General features: G+C 40.8%; 1 protein-coding gene across 6 annotated transcripts in view; it reads left to right on the top strand.

Annotated features, from left to right (window-relative positions):
• The window catches only part of NSD2 (nuclear receptor binding SET domain protein 2), a 172,459-nt gene that overhangs the window by 94,604 nt on the left and 56,066 nt on the right, over positions 1-21,789 (top strand). For all 6 annotated transcript variants that reach the window (XR_010923564.1, XM_067567722.1, XM_067567725.1 and 3 more), the window contains 5 exons: positions 9,452-9,583; positions 10,701-10,824; positions 11,905-12,105; positions 13,716-13,895; positions 15,057-15,213. Coding sequence is in view for 5 of the 6 variants with exons in the window: in XM_067567722.1 (XP_067423823.1) it covers positions 9,452-9,583; positions 10,701-10,824; positions 11,905-12,105; positions 13,716-13,895; positions 15,057-15,213 (794 nt within the window). In the remaining variant the exon portion in view is untranslated. The remainder of the gene's footprint in view (positions 1-9,451; positions 9,584-10,700; positions 10,825-11,904; positions 12,106-13,715; positions 13,896-15,056; positions 15,214-21,789) is intronic.

The raw sequence follows: 21,789 nt of genomic DNA, 5'->3' as shown, positions 1-21,789 counted from the left end.
GACTGCTTATCACAGCATGGCTAAAGGCCAAATCAATTATATCAATATATTCAGTTCACTTTACACATGAGAATTTCTTTGGCCAGGTGTACAGCCCATGTTAATACTTGGAGTACATCCACTTAATTTTTAGGCAGAGTGGGTGTGTGTAGACTAGGCCCTGGCCTACACTGGCAATTTGGCGGCAGTCAATGGGAGTTACACAAGCTACGCAGAGTAGCTTGCGTAACTCCCATCAACTTCTGTGCTTCCCTTCTGTGCGGTGTCTTCACTACACTGCGCCGATGGGAACCACATTCCCGTCGATGCAGTGCTACGTCACTTGAGGGGGTGGTTTACCAGCATCAACTTCTGGATTGATTGAGCGGGTCTTCACTGCCACCGTCAGATCGACCTTTGTCTCCATCAGTATAGACATACCCTAGGTGTGGCTCACCTGCTAACCTTAATTTAAAAAAATCAGTTGCTGTTGGTCTCTCGGGTGTGGTGAATTGTCTTGCTGCTCCATCCATACCTGTTGAATGCAATGATGAAACTGGCATCAGATATTTGGTACAAAAAACATTGATAAATGACACTACTTTTAAAAATAAATTGCTTTAGATAATTTAGATAAAATGCCTAACATTGGTGTGGTATCTATCCCAATGTCTTAATACTAATCTTTTGAGCCCTCGAGATCTTTCTGATGAATGATTTTTAGTTGACAACATAATTATAACATGTAACTGATGAGAGTTTTAAATTAAGAAAAAAATTGAAAAACTGACTTTGTTGTACATAAACATCACTTATAATCCCTTTTCCTAGCCCTTCCAGAAAAAAACACCCCTCCAAGCAATTTTACTAGAAAGATGAAAATTTAGAAAAACTCCAGAAAATATATACTTGTCAACTCAGATCACTTCCTTGTGATGTTCTTGAGCCTTAAAGGTATCTGTTTGTACAGAGAAACATCTTATTTCTTCCTCCTTCCCCAATACTCCCCACATAGGCATATGAACACACACTCATATTTTCTCAGGAAGGAAACTGCATTATTCCACAAAACTGTTTTATATAGGTCCATTGAGGTTTTACTTTGCATTATTATATACTACTTCTGCACAAGATGCTGGACCAAAGTAGTAGAATACAGTAGAAAATACTGGGTCAATATGTGCAAGATTATACCCAAAAATATACACTAATATGAACCAAAATTCAGGGTTTGTGACAGTTATAGTTAAAACAGGTTTGTGAATCAAATATTGTAGTATGCAAAGCATTCTTGTTATGAAAGGAAACAGTAGTGAAGAGAGCTTTTATAAAAAATTGTTTATGTAGCCTTCTTTGAAGTATGTCTACCATTGTCTTAGACAACCCACTGGAACTCTGCCTTTGGTACCCTGCAAAGGACTGTAAGGCAACTGAAAGGTGTATTTAAAGGGGAAAAAAAAACCCAAAAAACACTTTGTAAGAGTTGAGGCCTAGATCTGCTCTTTCGTACATCAGTGTAAATTTGGGGTAACTTCATTGAAGAAAATGGTATTCACTAATGTAAAATGGGTGAGAGAGAAGAATCAGGCTTATTGACTACATGCTTTTCTTGACTATATACTATCACATTTTATACAGCTTTACCTAACTTCCAGTTGCTGAAAATCAGGAGAAACATGGCAATATTAAAACAAAATATTTTATAAATGCATCTGAGATTATACTTCTTTCAATTTGACTCAGTACTACAAACTCAATAATAAAACTATAGAGAAATTAAATTTTAAAAAGCAATGCAATCAGATCTCTTGACTAGATTCACATTTTCTTAAGATCTCATGTATTGCTTACTTAAGCAATATATAATGTCTAGTGTACATAGAGAATATGAGGTCTTTCAGGCACTAAAGGTGAATGTTACTCCCACAAGTGCCTTAATTGAGTGACTAATGAGGTCACTGCTATTTAGGTGCAGAGTGAAGTCCTAGAGTGAAATATTGGCCCAATTGAAGTCAACAATAAAACTCTCATTGACTTCAATAGGGCCAGAATTTCATATACTCAGCTCCCCCCCATCCACTCCCACCCCAGTTTCCAGTGAAGAAACTATAGTTGATTTCTGAAACTCCCTCCCTGTCGACTGACTATAAATCACTTGCTGCTTTGTCAGCACTATGCTGGATAGATCCTTCAGAGGCAGTCCTTCCTAACAACTGTTTTGGGGGATGGTGTGGGGAATGATGAAATTAGGGAGAGAGAGAGAACCTTTCACTGATTGCCCTATAACGATTGGAAGGTTTGATAGTGCTCATGTTTCTAGTTAAGTTAGTGACACACACCCATTGAAGTTGGGCAAAAAAATGAGATTGTGTTCCTCTGTTTTTGGATGTATTTCATTGTGTACACAGTTATACAAAAGAGTAATGAAACAATGAACTTTTGGGTAAGTTCACATTGAAGAATCCTGTCAATCTTTACAGTAAATATTTTAAACAAATGTCTACATTTACTTCAGTTTATTTTCCTATTAGTCCCTTTAAAAAAAAAAAAGCACGGAGTGTGAAGGAAAATATTCCTTTGTAAGTGTAAAATGACACATAATAAAATTAAAATTGCAGCCTACCCATAGCTAAAAAGTACTAAATATCTGGTCTTGCCACTGTGAGTGATAGTCACCCTCAGTTTTGGATTGAACATCAGGAAAGAGAAGTTAATTGTATGCAATTTATACCTTATTAAGGAGATTGCCTGTACTGTTTATAATATGAATACTTGCTCATTTAGTGGACTTGGGGTAAATTCTAATAAATAGGAACACTTGCATTTAAAAAACCCAATACCATTTATGCAGAGCTCTGCAAGCTGAAAGCTTGCATATGATCTTCTGCTTGATGCTTTAATTATGCAATATTTTAGCAGACAGATTAAAATAGTAACGTTCTTAGTCATTTTTCACTCTAGAGATGACTGCATTACAGTGAGTGAACTGATCTTTAATTATGCTTTTGTAGTTTAAAAAAACACTATGGGATAAAAAATGCATTAAAATTCTTTCATCACCCTGATGAATCTGAATCCTTCCCGCAATGTCAGACGTTGCCTAGGGCATGAACAAGGCTACTGCCATCCCTTTCTAGCCGGGGCTATGCTTTGCATGAATCCCCTATGTTAAGTCCCATGAGTTTTCCCTCTACTGTTTGTCATAAAGATTCTTTCAGTTAGGTCCTTTTTACATGTATCTCCTGCTGCCCATAGCATGCCTGCAATAGCAGACACTCTGGCTTTATTCTCAATACATGTACTAGATATTTCCATCCTCTTTTCTGGATAACTTTGGAGGTGAGGAGTTGTTGACCTCTGACAAATCTTGATGAGATGAGAGCTAAAGAGGGTGAGAACATAAAGATTATGATGTGGAAGATATTTTTGGGACTCTGTTTTATGTACGAGATGTTCGTGAGGCATTTTTATGAGACATCATTATTAAGCATTTCTTCACCTTCAAAGAATGACTTCCTCTACCATCCTGCCACAAGTGGCAGCAAGGCTATTGTTTCATAGCAGCAGTCCACAGGAGGCACTGGGAAGCTATGGTACAGAATGGGATATAGGGAGGTTGATAGTGACTGGGTATGAGACTTACGTGGTTGGACAGAAGCTTGGATGGAATTGGATTGTTGGAGAGATTACTTTGTGGAAGTGGTTAGTAGTAGTCATGTTTGGGTGATATTTTTGTTAGGTCTTTGCCCTTTATTTGGTAGCTGTGTCCTTTCAATGACTATGAGCAAGTCCACACTACAAAATAAAGTTGACCTAATTTAATTGATATACAGCCACTGCAGCAATTAAATTACATTTGCATGTCCACACTATGCTGCTTGTTTCAGCAGTGTGCATCTTCACCAGGAGCGCGTGCACTGATTTAACAGTCATTGTGGGTCATAGTGGGATGGCTTCTGAAAGGCACCAACAGTTGATGTAAGCAGCACAGTGTTTACAATGACACTGCATTGACCTAACTACATTGATCAGGCCTACCTTAGAGTGACAGGTTGAACAATGATGCTGTGAATTGAAAACATGAAGCAGCTGGAGGGTGGAAGGATGGGTTATGGGAAGCTCTTCCCATCAGTTTGTGTGGTAATAGTGGACGTATGCAATCTGTGAAATTGTGTTGTGGACATGAGCGAAAGCTGAGATATTTGATTTTAGTTCTGTTAGCTCTAGTCTATGCTATAGAGTCAGGTCGATGTAAGGCAGCTTACACTGACCTCACTCTTTAAGCATCTGCACTAAAATGTACATCCACCGATGTAATTTGCACACTATACCGACTTAACTCCACCTCCGCAAGAGGCATAGCTCTTAGGTCGATGTAGTTAGATCGACACAATGTCAGGGTAGACACTGCGTTGCTTACATTGACTGTTACTGCCTTTCAGAAGCCGTCCGACAATGCATCACACTGATAGTTAAATTGGTGCAAGCTCTCCTGGTGAGGACACGCACTACAGACACAAGGATCACAGTGTGGACATGCAAAAGCAATTTAATTACTGTGGTGGCTGTACAGTGATGCAACTTAAGTCGACTTAATTTTGTAGTGTAGACTTCCCCTTAATTTCAAGTATTGTTATATTAAACAGGTATAACAGACCTCATTGGAGGACGCGTAGGGCCATTGTTGGTGGGTTTTTCTCTGACCAGATATATGATCCGGTCTGTGGAAAGTTATTTGGGTGGGGTATAGCTGTGCTTTTTTTGGTCTGTTCTCCTGTGTAGGTGGTCTCCTCCCACAAAACTAGAGCTGGCTGAGAATGTCCATTTTGTGTGAGTGTCCCAGAAAGGTGTTAAGATCCCTTTAGTATTGGTATAGTCTGTAGATTGCTCTGTTGTCCTAAATGGACCGATTAAACCCATCACTGCAGTTGTGTTGGAGGTGCTTGTGTTGAACCTTTCTAGTGGTTTCAATGTTTATGCACTTGACTGTTCTGTTTCAGAGTCTAGGCTGATTTCCTATTAGCTTCTGGGTTGAGTTTAAGGTATAAAAACCCAAATAGTTTAGGATTAGTCCTCTCCTCTTGTGACATTGAAATATTGCGTAGATTACAAAACCAGGGAGCACCATTGTGATAATCTAGTCTGACAACCTGTATATCACTGGCCATAGAGCTTCCTCAAAATAATTCCTAAAGCATATCTTTAATAATAGAAAAAATCAGAGAATGTCTTATGTTAACATCGTTCTGGCTTAAAAAAAAAGGAGCTGGGGAAGGAGAAAGGTATTTTCTGTGAGAGGATTCTAGAACATTCTTACCCTCTTTGATGCAGCATAGTCTATGTTAACCTTTAAGGCGCACTTCACAACTCATCATCTTTCAAGTTTTTGGGAAGGCTTTTTGATGGTGGATTGTATTTTTTATTGTTAAAGCATGTAGAGCTTGAATTAGGTACTCTGAAAGGAATCAAAATTTAACAGCATTTGGATATTTTGTTGAAAATGATGGTTTGGGGCCATCTGTAATGTGAACATACTAGGAGGTGAAAAATGAGAAAAAACAGTTTAAATACTGTTCATACAAATAAAAAATGTTGACATGTGATTATCTTAAACATTGTCAATGTGTCAGATTATTTAAACCAGGATGGAAATAGTTCTGTATTTCAGCAAGTGCCAATACTGTCCATCTCAAACTCATTGGTCAGCAAGATGGCTACCCCAGCAGTGGACTCAAAAATTTCATTTTCAACTTAAAACTATATGAAACTAAATATTTCGCAATTTTTTGAGATGAGGTACATCTTTCAGTGTCGATTGATTGATTACTTTGCTCAGAGAAACACAGTTTCTTTTAACTATTTAAATGCTGATTTCTTTTAAACTGCCAAACAAAATGCTTCAGTGTTTTGAAATGGGGAAAAATCCTTTAATGTGTGAGTGTAGGTGTAAAACACATACACAGTCTAGAGGATTAAAAGGACACTGTCAAACTATGCTTTTGTCTTTAAAATTACCATTTTTAACCAATTATTTGATCTAAAAATCTACAGCCTTTGGACCTCAATTATATGAAATTCCCTGTTATCCAAACCAGGAACATCTCTTCGACATCAATTAATTACATTGAAATTCTATCAATTATCAAAACTTTATCTAAACATTCAAAGGTATTCAAAGAAACACATTTTTCCCTTCTCCTCTCTCTCTTCCAATTGCAGTATATGAATCAGAGCCTTTTTGGTACAACCTTCTCAACCTTTCCAGACTACTGTACCCCTTTCAGGAGTCTGATTTGTTTTGCATACCCCAAGTTTCACTTCACTTAAAAACTACTTGCTTACAAAAGCGGACAGAAAAATACAGAAGTGTCATTGCACACTACTACTAAAAAATTGCTTACTTTCTCATTTTTACCATATTATAAAATAAATCTATTGTAATATAAATATTGTACTTACATTTCAGTGTGATACTTGAGCCTGTTTTTTCACTTGTAAGCCTTGTCATTCTGGGAGGCAGTGAAGCGACAGCAACAATTAAGTTTTTCTCCACATTGAGTCTATTTCTACTCTTTTTGTCTTGATGGCAGTCATAGCAGATAATGAGACTTCACAAAGATATGTTGACCCAAAAGGTAACAGAACATCCAAAGCATGGTTCCCAAGGTCAGTGTACTCTTTCTATACTAAACACCAGAACTGGGTTTAGTGTGGTGTCATTAAACTTCATTTGCTGAGAATGATCTGAGGATAGGTCAAGAAGATTTTCTTGCTGATTGGCAGAGAGGTTGCTGCTGCTAGTGTCTGACAAAATGAATGGGTTTCTTACCCACTCAAACTGAACTGAGTTGTCTTGAATGTTGGGGAAATACGACTTGAAGCTTCCTATGTAGATCATTTGGCCCACTTGACACCTGAGTTCAAGTGCTTTGGCAGAAATAATTGAAGCTTTTTGCATTTTAAGCTGGCAAGTCTGGAATTCAGAAAGTTTTCTTTGAAAAAATTATACTGGCTTACCCACATGCACAGGATGTTTTGTCTTCAAATATCATTGTAAATGTCCCGGCTTCATACTGTTGTTTGATAGAGTTTCTCCGCAAAGGAAACACACAGCTTGAGTTGGATCACTGTTTGTAGATGTAAATCCAAAAGCAATATATTTCTTGCAGAACTGACCATGTTTTTAGTCATTATCAATTTCTTACAATTTTCACTGTCACCACAACTGCTGCTTCCAGCTTCTCATTTTAAAAATCAACAGCATACACACCATGACAAGTTCACCGTCATTAATGTGCTCGCAAGCATCTGTAAATGACATAAAACGTGTATAATACAGTGCGTATGCACACTTTGTTACCGTATTTATACAGAGAGTAGTATAAACAAGTCACTGTATGAAATTTTAGTTTGTACTGATTTAGCTAGGGCTTTTTATGTAGACTGTTGTAAAATTAGGTAAATATCTAGATGAGTTGACATATCCCAGAAAACCTCTGTGTACCCCTGGTTGACAACCACTGGTGTACAATTTTAGAAGTTTGAAATAAAATGCCTTTGCCTAGCAATTTTGTCTTTCTGCATTTAGCAAACAGCTCTCTCTTCCTTTCCTCCCCCATCCCCCCCAATCCGACATTGTTTCAGGACCACAGAAGCTCTCTATAATCCAAATGATGTCCACCCCCAGATTTACAACAATTATAGTAGGTCACAATTTTGGGCCTTAGAGTGGAGGTACTTCCTACCTGTTTGAAAGATTTTACCAGTTTTAGAGGTCTTCCCTGTAGAGAAAATATCTGAATGGTAGAAGTATCTTAAGTGTGAACACTGTAGATAATTTAAGATAATATATGGATATCCTGGGTTTAAATGCATAAATGTTTTTCTTTCTAATTTTTCAAAGATGGTTTAGACAATAGGGTTTAGGGATCACCCTCCTCCGGGGAGCCAGCTGGGTCACCAGATATGTTGTGGGTACCCTAAACAATATTTTTTTATAATTCCAGTTACATCTGCGAGATGAGCTTGTAGGTTTTTTCCTGTCACTGTGTTACGCAAGGGTAAATTTGAACATCTATACCATAGATATGAAACGGGCTTTGAATTCCTGTTTGGTTGGACTAGAGCATTTAGGAAATCAACTAGATGTTTTGTAGCCATTGGGGTCAGCATAAAGGACCATTTCCTTTTTATTCAATGTCTCCAAGAGAATTCATTTATGTGCCAAAACATATTATATTAGCTAGGGAGACAAGTACTGAAGGTTCAGCTTTGCTTTAGTGTAGGGCTATAGTGGCATGGATAGCCTTCCTCCATAATGTTTTTATTGTAGAAATCTTTAGGAGTGCTGCAGTACTGTTTTGACTTTGTTTCTGGTTCTGATACTTATTTTAAGAGGACAGGTTTGCAGTCCTTGTTTAATTAGAACTCCTCATTCCACTCTCCTTGGGAGGAATATATTGCTTGTTAGACTCCCATTGGTAGGAATATGCAGAGGCCACCCTGAAAAAGGAAAAAAAAAGTTTTTACCAAAGTAATTGTGATTCTGAGTGTTGCCTCTGCATATTGATACTACCTGCCTACCTTTCCCTCTTCCTTGAAGCTCTGCACTTGTGACTGAGATATAAACTTTGTCTACACTAGCACATTTGTTGATAAAACTTTGATTAGTCAGGGGTGTGAAAAAACATACTCCTGACTGACATAAGTTTCACCGACAAAAGTGCTAGTATGGACAGCGCTGTGTCAGTGGGAGACGCTCTCCCACCAACATAGCTACCGCCGCTCATTGGAGGTTTAATTATGCCAGCGGGAAAGCTCTCTCGCGTTGGCATAGAGCAGCTACACGGGAGATCTTGCAGCAGTACAGTGTGTCACTGTAAGGAACCCAATGTAGACTTAGCCTTAGTGAAGCTAGTCGAGGTAGTTGGGAATGTCCACACATTCTAGACAAGACTCCAAAGTTCAGTTTTATGCAGTGGTATTTCTGCAATGCTAGGCGGGTCAGTGCTTTTCTGGAAGGTATACAAACCTCAACAGCATTAATGATATGCATCTGAGTAAGTGTGAATTTGCAGACAACATTCTTCAAAGAATCTTAGTTACTAACGTGTTTTCTATTTGTTAGACAACACATGTACCATTCATGTGCATATATACATAATGTTGGCCTTCCGCTAATTATAATAGAGAATTGAATCAAACTAAAATGGCATGCGGCAAGATCTTGAGATTTAGTCCGTGAAAAAAATGGTTAGTCCTTTTTTTTTTAGGTCATTCACCAACATGTACCTCTAGTTTTTTAATAAAATTTACTTTAGTGGTGGCAAAGCAAATAATTGTCTGACATTGTTTTAGTCTAGAATTCCATCTACATAATTCTTATTTACTAACTGTCTCTTACAAAACCGATTACACTCAACCATTTTCCTTTGTGAATTGGATAGATTTAATGCGTGCGTTTAATCTTTAGATCTCAGATGGTCAAGGAGATGAGCGATCAGAGTCACCCTATGAAAGTGCAGATGAGACTCAGACAGAAGCATCTATATCATCCAAAAAATCTGAACGAGGAGCAGCAGCAAAAAAAGAATACGTGTGTCAGGTGAGAGAGATTAGTTAGAGTAGTCATTCGTTACTGTTGGATTTTCTCTTTAGAAACATTTCTTTTTAAAATATAAAAGATACAAAAACTGAGACTGGAATTAGGGCTTTTGGGTGGAGGAAGGTTGTGCTTAATCCAAGCATGGATTATTTACATATTTTGAGGGAGGAATAATTTGGTGATTTGACTAGAAGACAAGGATTGTTGAATTGTAATTTATTCCTTTTTTTTGACCATGGGCAAATCACATAGCCTTTCCATTTTTGTTTTCATAACTGCAAAACAAACATAATACTTTTCTCATAGCATGGCAGGTAACTGGTTAGTATTAGATTGTGAACTATACAGCTCAGGGACTTGTGTCTGTGTGCATTTGTAAAGTCAGTGATTAAAACAGTAAGACCCTGATTCCAATTATGATCTCTAGGCACTACTGTAATACGGATAGCACTTGCTTTAGTGATGGTATTGGTATGGTCAGGCTTTATTAAAAAAAAAATGCTGCTAGCAGTGTTTAAAAAGCGATAATTACTTGTGAAATGAGATAATGTTGTATGTCAGGGAACATCTGGTTTGTCTCCAAGGGCCAAACAAGCTAATTCTCTTTATTTCCTGCTCTTTACATATAGTAGTAATGAAATTATATTTATTTTTAAATGCTGAGCTTGACTAATCACTTAAACTTTACTATCACTATAGCTTGGTAGTTATTAGTTATGCATGTGCCATTGCTGACAATTCAGGCATGGAAGTATCACAAGTCCTAGCATATTAAGTTAATTATTCCTGGTAAGGAGAAAATAAGGTTGCTTTTAATCTTACTTAGTCTGCAGTTTCCACAAGTAGAAAATTTATTTAAAATATCTTTGTACTTATTAGATTGAATCAACATTATTTAGCAGTGTTTGTGTATCTAGAGGGCATACATGTAAATATTTTGGAGGGACGGAAAAACCATTTTTGCTTGGAAACTAGATAACCTGATGATTGTAGAATTCTCTCTTCCTCCACTTCAGATATGAAGAGTGTGAGAGGAGAAGTGGGTGAAAGAAATAAGGAAGAAAACAGTTTATTCCACATTTATATTTTTAACCTGAATACTTTTCTAATTTAAAAGCTGTGTGAAAAACCAGGTGATCTCGTACTGTGTGAAGGACTATGCTTTGGAGCATTTCATGTAAGCTGTCTTGGGCTCCCTGGAAAACCAGCAGGAAAATTCATTTGTCGTGAATGTACATCAGGCAAGTCTTGATCATTTCTGTTAATAAAAAGCCATAGTATTCATATCATTTGTCTTAACAAATCAGGTTAGTTCAGAGTGTGTATTTCTGAAGGAATCATTTTTCTTCTGGTGCCAGGCAGGATAGAGCTCACATTACCATAAACTTTGTCTCTCTGTGTAAGTGCTGGAAAATTCAGGTACCCAGCATTTTTAGTTGAAACCATGTTACACCCTGAGCTAGTTTAGTATGTACAGTGCATAATGTTTGCAGAATACGTGTCATATATAATTCCAAAAGACTCAAAACCTGTGGAAGGTATAAAAAGTCCTAGAATCAGGTAAAAGAAGTAGGTCAGACAATTCCTGTTAGTCTTTTTTTTTTCTTCTTTTTTGTTTTTTCCTTTATTTCTTTCTTTTTTTTTTTTTTTTGGGGGGGGGGTCTAGTTTTCCCCTTAGTCTTTTCATTTTTCAATCTCCTCTTCTTTCTATGAAAAACCTTACTGTACTTACTATTAATGTCTGTTGCTTTTTTTCATGTAATAACTACTGTTAGTTTATAATTCTTAAACATGACTTAAAAGCTATTATGGTCCTGTTGCATCTTCAAATAGAAAATATGGTGACCCTTGTTGAAGAAAACTGAATCAGAATAATGAAGTTTTCATGAACTGTTTGTCAAGTGGCAAAGAAATAAGCTTTACAAACTTTCTCATATTGTAGGCTGATCTTGGCTTCTGCTGGATCACAGACAAACCATGCTATTGATTTCATTGTTAAAAAGAATTGCCCTAATTGAGCTCGTGGGGTATTAAGAGGTTCTTTAAATAAGAGTATGTAAGCAAGTCAGTGCTTGAGGAGTTGGAGTGTAACTGTCTACAATTTAAACAGTAATGGATTTATAATGTAGTTATATTTGATTTGTTTTGGGGTGGCTTGATTAGAAGCCCTTTGATTCTCAAAGTTATAAATAAATTAGAGCTAATTATCTAGCTCAAGTAAGAGTTTTATTTTTGTTCTTTTTTCCCCAGCCAAATATAGCCTAAGTACAGAAACTTGAGTGAAAAATAGGATAAATTATTTATATTACTTGTATTTTTAGGTGTTCACACGTGTTTTGTGTGTAAGGAGAGAAAAGCTGATGTGAAACGTTGTATCGTATCCCAGTGTGGTAAATTCTACCATGAAGCTTGTGTGAGAAAATTTCATCTTACTGTGTTTGAGAACAGAGGTTTTCGATGTCCTCTCCACAGCTGTGTGAGCTGTCATGTTACTAACCCCTCAAATCCAAGAATATCAAAAGGTATTCCTTCATTTTTTTCAGAATTTTTTCTTAAACTTTCTGATTTGCTGCTGTTTAGCTACAACTAGCATTGTAGTAAATAAAAGGTACCTCTGCTAATTGAGCTATTAATCTTGTTCAATCCATTGAACATGCTTTATTATAGTGATATGGTAGGAGGACTTTGTTTTGCTTATACCTTAGTATAAACTCTAATTTGCTTATAGTTACATAGGTGCTTATGGTTTTTTGGAAAAAAAAAAAAAATTACCTTCAGGTTTATGTATTTCATGATGGATCCCTGATCAAAGGTGAATTTTTTTTTTAAGTTAAGTAAAATTCCATATGGCCACTTCTCATTTATGTATTTATTTTATATATATAACAATAAAGTGTGTGGGGTTTTTCACCTTGCTATTTCAAAACAACTCAAGGAGGAGTGTGGGCATATGCCTAAAGTAGAAAAATTATTGAAAAAATGTTAGTTTATTGACACAGCATAAGGCACTTGTGCAGTATGCCACTTTTATTATTGTTTCAGGCCCCATTACTTCAGCACTTACATATATAGTCCCATTAATGTTATTTGAACTACTCATGTGAATGACTACTTACATAAGTAAGGATCGCAGAATCTGGCCCTTTAGTATGTGCCAATTGCAGACCTCCAGACATATACATAATATTGAGTGTACTATCTGGAAAACTACATGTAAAATTACATGCACGCTCATAATGACAGATAATTATTCTCACTTTTCCTTGTCAAGTTGTGCCAGTCATGTCAAAGAACAAATACTGAAAGTTAGACATCTCTTTCCTAAGCAGCCTAGAGATTAGATATGACAGATGTGGGAGAGTACAAGTTAGAAAGAGTTGGGAATATTTATATAAATAATATAGTGCAACAAAATACCATTCATTTGCCATTTTGTTTAATGTGTACTCAAAGGTTTTACTTTTTAACATTTTATTATACATTAATAGACACAATTACACAGCTGAAGAGGGCTGCCTATGCTGTTGTGTATGTCTAGGGTGACCATAGTTTCCAAAGGTTGGCCTAAACCGCTCGCCTGAGCCTCCCATTTGCGAAACTGGCTGCAGCTGCCTGGCGTCATTGCTCTCCCAAGCCCTGCTGTGCAGGACTAGCATTGCTGCTTGTCCCTCAATCCCCCCCAAGATTCTTTCATGCCCTACTTTTTTGGCAAAACTGGGCGTTTGTCCCATTTGCTCTTGCCAACTCAAACTGGACAAATGTCCAGTTTTGCCAAAAAAGTCAGGACATCCAGGACACGGCTTAAAAGGGGGACTTCCCAGGCCAAAATGGGACATTTTGGTCACCCTATGTATGTCTGAAGTGCTTCACATTTGAATGTTATAGTGCCTTTAATTTAGTGTGGATCTCTCCTTCCTTAAAAGCAAACTCATTGCAGAAAACCTGTGTTAATTCAATAATTCTGGTTGAATTAAAATGCACGGTTTTAAAAGATAAGGTATTTGCCATATTTTGTGTGTATATGTATAAGCTTCATTATGCAGTAATAAAATACATTTTTTGCATTAAATCTGCAGACCAGTTAAATCGCTAGTTCAGAAAAGATAATGTAGCAGTATTCTGCTTTTGCTAGGCAAAATGATGCGGTGTGTTCGCTGTCCTGTCGCTTACCATGCTGGAGATGTTTGCATTGCTGCAGGGTGTGCAGTGATCACTTCCAACAGCATTGTTTGTACCAGTCATTTCACTGCCATGAAAGGAAAAAGTCATCATGCACATGTCAATGTGAGCTGGTGCTTTGTGTGCTCGAAAGGTAAATTGATGTGCAACTCTTTATTTTATTGTTTTGCTAAAAGTATAATCTGCATCTAAATATTCATTTTTTCAACTTAACTTGTATTTTATTAAGATATTTAAAGAAAAAAATCCTGAGACTGGGTGTAACTTCAGATTTCTTCAAGTGTTGTTGAGGATGTTGGAGTATCTGGTTAGATGCAGATGTCATTAAGTATATTTTTTAATTGCATTTTGTCTAACTACTCTCTGATTTAATTGTTATGCAGAGAAGCTCAATGAGAACTATTTTTTCCTTCCTCATGTTCAGTTTTCTAATGCTGCTTGCCCATTTTTTATCACTGAAGAATGTATATAAAAGAAGCTTTTGATTTAGTTGGTAAAAGCAAATTGAATCAATGTTAGTCGTTACGGGTACTGATACAAATACAACAAGATTAATGGCTTTTTGTTTGTACATTATGCAATAAACTTACTGAGTGCAGCCAGTGTGCACAGTGCTGATTAGAACATGGAGGAAGCAAACCAGACCTCAAGACAAATTAAACAAACACTGTAGAAGCTTGTTAAGCCAGAGTTTGCTTAACTTCCCACTTGAAAATTTATGCACACAAAATAGTGAGATCACACCTCTGCTCAATAAAGTTTTATTGGAAAAATGCTGTAGATGCTTATTTTTATTAAAATTTCACATGCTGTTAAGCATTGTCATAAATTAAATCGCAATTGTTAAAATAAAATGGAGCAATTACAATGTGTGATGCATTATCCTGGCTTTTTTGTTGTTTGTTCGTATGCTAATTTGTGAGACAAAGTGGGTGAGATAATATCTTTTATTGGACCAAGTCTTCTGCTATGAGAGAGAAGCTTTTGAGCTTACTACACAGAGCTCTTCTTCAGGTCTGGGAAACTTATATAAGAGCGTCACTGTTAAATACAACTACAACAACACTGTATATTGCTAATTTATATAATTTAGTAATCTGTCATTCAAGTTAATAGTTTTCATTTTTTTCATATGAATGATTGATATCCATTTATTGCAGATCAGTATATTTTAAGCAGTTGTTTTTTTTTTAAATGTAGTGCCTAGTTACATGCTACTATGATTTAAATCAGGCTGAAATGCTAAATATTTTCCCCCTTGAAACTTAAACTTTCAATCTTTTCCTTTGTACAGGAGGAAGCCTGTTGTGCTGTGAGTCATGTCCTGCAGCATTTCACCCAGACTGTTTAAATATTGAAATGCCAGATGGTAGCTGGTACTGCAATGACTGTAGGGCAGGAAAGAAACTCCGTTTCCAGGATATCATTTGGGTCAAACTGGGAAACTACAGGTCTTACATTTTTTTCTTCTAATATATACTTGCTGAAACTAAGTTGAAGAAAACAAGTTCTGTGTGTGGAAATCTTTAAACTAGAGGGTTGCATGCTTTGCTGCTTCTGAAGGCCAAGGTCATTACACATACCAACGGCTTTGCATCACTCCTTTTCACCCACATATTTCCTGGGTACCATTCTCTTCTATTTCAGGGACTCTGTGTGCCCCCCAATTTCCACTTTCCCCACATACTAGGAGCTGTTTATGCTCTTTTCCCTCATACTATTGTTACCCATTCTCCTTCCACCCCATGCAGGGGCTCTGGGTGCCCCCTCACCAGGGTTACCTGTTTACCCTATGCTAGTGGCTGTGTTTGTCCCCCATTTCCCTTCTAAATGCTCCTATCTTAGCCTACCTGTGTCTAAAGCATCATACATTGCTTCGTAGGCCAGATTCATGGCACACACCAGGAATTCCTTTGAGTGACGGTCCCTGTTATATTCCACTGACGGTTATGTCTATGCACCCAGAGCTGGAACTTCTGTAAAAGTAGTTGTGTCCATTGGTCCACAGATGAGCCCTTGCTCCACCTCCTGGTTTCAATCTAGGTGATAAGAGGTGGGGCAGCTCATCTGTACCCCCAGTTCCTTATCACTGCTGCATGGTTCAATTCGGAGCCTCTTTTGTTCTCTTGTCTCTTGACACACTTTCCTCAATACAGAAAAAAGACTGTTTTATGGTTGTATATAGTTTAGCATTTTATTATTTTTGTAGTAGTTTGACGTGTTAGTAGTAGTTTTTAGGATTTTAAGGACTTTGGGACACTGTTTTACTGGTTGGATTACACCGAAGACGCCAGGGTTCAATATCTGTGCTTTCTGCACTCGCTTGTTTTCGACCAGTGACGAGCATCAATGCTGCCTTTACTTCTTGGGGGAAGCCCACGTTCATCCAGGTGCAATATCTGTCTCTTCTTCCCAGCCCATATCTGGGAAGGCCAGGCTCTTTGTCTCAAGATGGACTTCCTGGAGTTCACCATGATCTAGGCCAGGGAGCCCTCCTGTACATCAGCCTGAAAAGTCAAAGAGTGCGCCTCCTACTGTGGAGTCTGTCTGATTTTGCTAGTACCAGTGCCAGTTTCAGGACCTACCCATAAGGCAAGAAAAGCATGTGCATGAGCATGGCAGTATGTCTTCCTCAAGGCCCAAAGACACTGCATCCTCCATGAGTTCTAGCCATGGAGAAGCAGCACGTTCCAAGGCTCATAAGCACGACAAGAAATCATATAGAGCACTGGACCCACCAGTCCCAGTTACTGAGCCATGTGTCCCTTCTGGATCGGTGCCACCAAAGTCACTGGAATTCTCAGTTGTGAGGCAGTCCTCTGTTCCGGCCTCAGTTCTGCCCCAGTTCGGTCTGTGGGACCAAGTCAGCTCCTGGATCTCATGAACTGTTTGCTCTGGATGTGGTGAGATCTCCTCATCTCCCAGTTCGTTAGCTACATAAAAAATCCTTCTCCCCTACATTGGACTTGCCTTTGGGTCATGTTCCTGAGCGCTCCCCTGTGACTCATTCTGTTCTGATGGTACCAGTGACACTGCTGTTGAACACTGAGAAGTCACAGCCTTGTTTGGAGGACTTGGATGGAACACAAGGTCCGCCTCTCCTGTACTGCCAGTACAAATACCTGAAGGTTATTCTTTGAGTGCTTGCTCGTGTCAATTTGAATTAGGTGTGTGCGCGCTTCGTGCACAGTTGCCAAAAGGTTTTTCCACCCAGTGATGCCTGTAGGGTTGGCTCTGGAGCTCCCTGGAGTCATGCCTCCATGGCGCCCTATATAGGCTCTGCTGACCCTCTGACTTCTCAGTTCCTTCTTACCGCCTGTGTTGGTTAGCTGGAATCTATCGCCTTTTGCTTTGCAAGGGTCCATCCTCCGGTGTTTTCTCTTTCAATTGTCTGTGAATAGTTAGAATTCTAAGTGTTAGTAGTTAGTGAGTAGTTAGATTTATAATAGTTAGATTAGTCGGATCCCCTTAAGGGATCATTACCCTTGTCCCTCCTCTGGTTTCAAATCATGTGGGGCTTGTAAGAAGTCCATGCCGAAGAGCGACCCACATACCAAGTGTCTTCAGTGCCTTGGGGAGACACATAAGAAGGAATGCTGCAAAATCTGCAGAGACTTTTGTCCCTGCACACAGAAAGAAAGAAAGAAAGAAACCAGAGGCTAAACTTCCTTCTAATGGAGGCAGCGTTATGACCATCGCTGAGTCATTCAGAGCCAGGGCCTACTTCTTTGACATCTATTAGGCGTGCTCCGGGGTCAGTTTGGGACACGGTGCCAATGAAGGACTCTGACTCAAGAGACCCTCAGCACCGGTACCTCGGTCACTGGTACCAAGGACTTCATCGAAACTGTGGCACCGCTCTCACTCTCAGGTGCCTAAGAAAAAGCAGAAGAGCATGGGTAGGAGTTGCTCGCCCACACCTAAGTCTTCTGGGCATAAGAGCAGTGCGACCTGTGACACCCAAGCACCATCCCTGCTTCTGCTGCACCGTTGACTTCGGCCCCGTAAAAGGATGTGTCTAGTCCGGTGCCAACCAGTCCCCCACCAGGTAAATAGGGGAGGAAAAGTTGCATTCCCATCTACCCCGGGGACCTTTGAGGTGGCCAGGGGACATCGAGAGGACGTCGAGCCACCACTGCCGCTCTCCTGTAAAAGCATCAGAGGGAGCACCACCAGTGCCGAGACGGCATACAGCACCATTAGCAGGGAAACCAGCAATGATGTCCACCAACTGTCGCTCCAGCACCAATCGCCTCCACCGAGGGGCACTGCAATACCTCGATCCTCTAGGAGAAAACTCCGAACGGGATTCAGAGACATAATGCTTTGTCTTGCGGAGGAGTTGGCACCAGGATAGAGGAGGCACCGGAGCCGGGAGATGCCTCATCCCTGCTCCATGCCATGGCCTCCACAGTGGCAGACCCCAGCACAGTGACATTTTGGATCCCTTGGGCCTTCCATCAAGCCCAGCGCCCGCAGTCAGGCCAATATCTGTCTCTGCCATCGGGGAGTAGAGCTTTGCAGGCTCATTCGGAGACCATTTCGAGACCTGAGGTCGCCACCGGCACAGATTATGAGAAACCAGTGCAGGGCACTGAATATGGCATGGGCAGTGAGAGATGCTGGCAGCACCAACACAGAGGAGGAATGCTTGGCACCACGAGACCCACAAGGTGCGGAAGGGCAGGATACTGCCCCAGTGAGGGAATCATCTTCCTCATTGCCGGATGAGACAGTGACTGGCTCCACTCCGACACTGAGGGTGGAGGATGGCAAGGCACACCAGGACCTCCTCCACAGAGTTGCACAAAACCTGGGGATCCAGGTAGAGGAAGTCTCCAAAGCAGGTGGGGTTGTCCAATGACAGACATCCTGTCACTGTTGAGGCCTGGTAGGGTCACCGTTCCCCGATTTAAGATCATTGACAAAAATATGAAGGCACTGTGGCAAACCCCTGCCTCAATTCCCCCAACTGCCAAAAGAGTCAAAAGAAATATTGTGTGCCAGCTAAGGATTATGAGATCTTTATACCCAGCTGCCCCCAGGGTCTTTGGTCATCACCACAGCAAATGAGAGGGAGAGGCAGGAGAACAAGAGACCCACACCAAAGGCTAAAGATGTGAAAAGGATGGACCTCTTTGGCAGGAAAACTTATTCCACTAGGGGCCTGCAACTCAGGGTGACAAACCAGCAGGCCCTATTAAGTAGATACTCTTTTAACACCCGGGGGACCATGATGAAGTTTGCAGACTCTGTTCCCCCCGGACACCACAAAGGAGTTCGTAGCCCTGGTAGATGAAGGTCACTCCCGGCAGCAGTTGCAATCGGCTATAGAGCTAGTAACCCTGATGTTTGCCAACTTAGGACTCCTGATCAACACACAGAAGTCAACCCTAGTGTCCACTCAAAGGATAGAGTTTATAGGGTCGGTCATAGACTTGAACATAGCCAGGGCCTCCCTTCTGGAAGTCCATCCTAGAGGAATGGGAACGACATTCCATGACCACTGTCAGGAATTGTTTAAGACTATTGGACCACTTGGCAGCCTGTACTTACGTAGTCCAGCATGCCAGACTGGGCCTGAGACCTTTATAGACATGGCTGGCCTCAGTGAACTGGCTGTCCAGGGACAGCTTAGAAAAGGTAGTGTCGATCCCAGTACCAGTATTGCATTCACTCCACTGGTGGTTAAATCAGGATGTGGTATGCGCGGGAATTCCATTTTCTTGTCCATCCCCCACTCTCACCCTAGTAACTGACACGTCGGACACAGGTTGGGGGTGAGGGCATTTGGTCTCCCTGAGAACCCAGGGGCTGTAAGAGAACATGAGAGAACTCAGTGATACGACTTACCTGTCAAGCCTTCAGGCCTCATCTGGAGGGCAAGTGTGTCGCAGTCAAAATGGACAACATGACAGCAATGTTCTAGATCAACCGACAGGGTGGTGCTCACTCCTCTCTTCTGTGTTAGGAAGCCCTCGACCATTTCTGTATAGTGAACACAATACACATAGAAGCCTCGTACCTTTTGGGATTCCGGAACATACTTGTGGACCACCTCAGCAGGTCAATATCTATGCATGAGTGGTCTCTCCATCCAGATGTGATCAACGACAAGGTGGGGGATTCCCCACATAGATCGGTTTGTGATGAGGTCAAACAGAAAACGCGCTTAATTCTGCTCTTTCGAGAACCACAGCCCAGGGTCAGTTGTAGATGCTTTCCTCATTCCTTGGTCAACTTGTCTTCTCTGTGCCTTTCCCCCAATACCTCTGGTACACAAAGTCCTTCTGAAGATCAGGAAGGACAAGGCACTCGATGGAGTAGTAGAGAGCCTGATCAGTCTCCCACTAATACCAGACTAGATCATGCAAGACCACGGCTGCCTTCACCACCCGAACCTGCAGTCCCTGCACGTTACAGTATGGAAGCGCTGTGGCTGAATCAGCGGGTGATGGAGTGCTTGGACCAAGTCAGGAAAATCCTTCTGGAAAGTAGGAAACCCTTCACTAGGGCTACCTAACTGGCAAAATGGAAGATATTCTCCATTTGGTCTAGACAGAAAGGCACTTCCCCAGAGATGTCAACAATTCCTCTCGTCCTGGACTACCTTTTACATCTGAAACATCAGGGCTGATAATATCTTTGATTAGAGTCCAGCTAGTTGTTGTTTCAGCTTTCCATCCAGGGTGGATGGCCATTCAATCTTCTCAAACCACATGGTAGGTCGCTTCCTCAAGGGCCTTGACAGGTTGTTCCCTCAAATGTGTCAGTCAGTCCCCCAATGGGACCTTAATCTGGTGCTGTCTGTGCTGATGAGGACACCATTTGAACCATTGGCGACATGCTCAGGGCATGTTACGACCTGGCAAACATGCCTGCCCCGCTATTGACAGCTCACTCCACAAAGGCCCAGGCGACCTCAACTGCTGCCTTGGCCCAAATCCTGATCCAGGATATCTGTAGAGCAGTGACATTGCTCTCCATCCACGCTTTCGCAGCACACTACACCATTACTCACCAAGCCAGGGAAGATGCAGCAATTGGCAGGGCAGTTCTGCAGTCAGTATCACATTGAACTCCAACCCTGCCACCTGGGGCGGTTGCTTGAGAGTCACCTAATTGGAATCAACATAAGCAAGCACTCGAAGAAGAAAAGACAGTTACTGAGCTTTTGTAACTGTTGCTCTTTGAGATCTGTTGCTCATGTCCAATCCAAGACCTGCCCCTCTGTCAGAGGCTTCCGGCAAGAAGGAACTGAGAAGGCAGAGGTTCCGCAGAGCCCTATATAGGGTGCCATGGAGGTGCGACTCCAGGAGGCTCCAGCACCAACCCTATGGGTACCACTGGGGGGAAAAATGTTCTGGCAACCATGTACAAGGCACACACACCTAATTGGAATGGAAATGAGCAACACATCTCGAAGAACAACAGTTACAAAAGGTCAGTAACAGTCTTTTCAACCAGCTCAATGGTAGTATCATCCCTTTCCTCAACACAGGAGCCACTGGTACTTCACTTCATGGAGTCCATCGCAGCAACTGCCAGATCCATCTGGTTGGCCACAGTACCTGCCTTTGGAACCTTCCCAGTCTATCTGAAAAGAGTCCCCCATCTCGCTGCTCGGGCCTTCATCAAGTAGCTTTTCTGAACCAGGGTTGGAGGATGAATCGGTTAGCCCAACTCCAACAACATTGCTGGATCTAGAGCATCTCCCCTCATTGTCTCTGGATGTGGCAGTGTTATTGACTCCTTCCTTCCCCCCCCCCCCTTTCCCAAAAAAGCAACTACTGCCGGTTCCAGGCCCTGTTATGGAGGGTGACTGATGCCCGCCACATTTCACTAGAAGAGCTGCAGGACAGCCAACGTCAATTACTTGACATTCTACATGCATCAGTACCAGCCAGAGTGGTGCTACCGATCAACAATGCCAGTCTTCAACCGGCCCACACTGTCTGGCATACCCCGGCCACTTGTGCACTCATCCCGAATGGGGTGGAAAAAAGATACTATGTTCCTGCGAAGGG

Source organism: Emydura macquarii, unplaced genomic scaffold, assembly GCF_026122565.2.
Source record: "Emydura macquarii macquarii isolate MOO-44397 ecotype Brisbane River unplaced genomic scaffold, CSIRO-AGI_Emac_v2 contig_2795, whole genome shotgun sequence".
Lineage (NCBI taxonomy): Eukaryota > Metazoa > Chordata > Testudines > Chelidae > Emydura > Emydura macquarii.
This window is presented reverse-complemented; position numbering and strand designations above follow the sequence as displayed.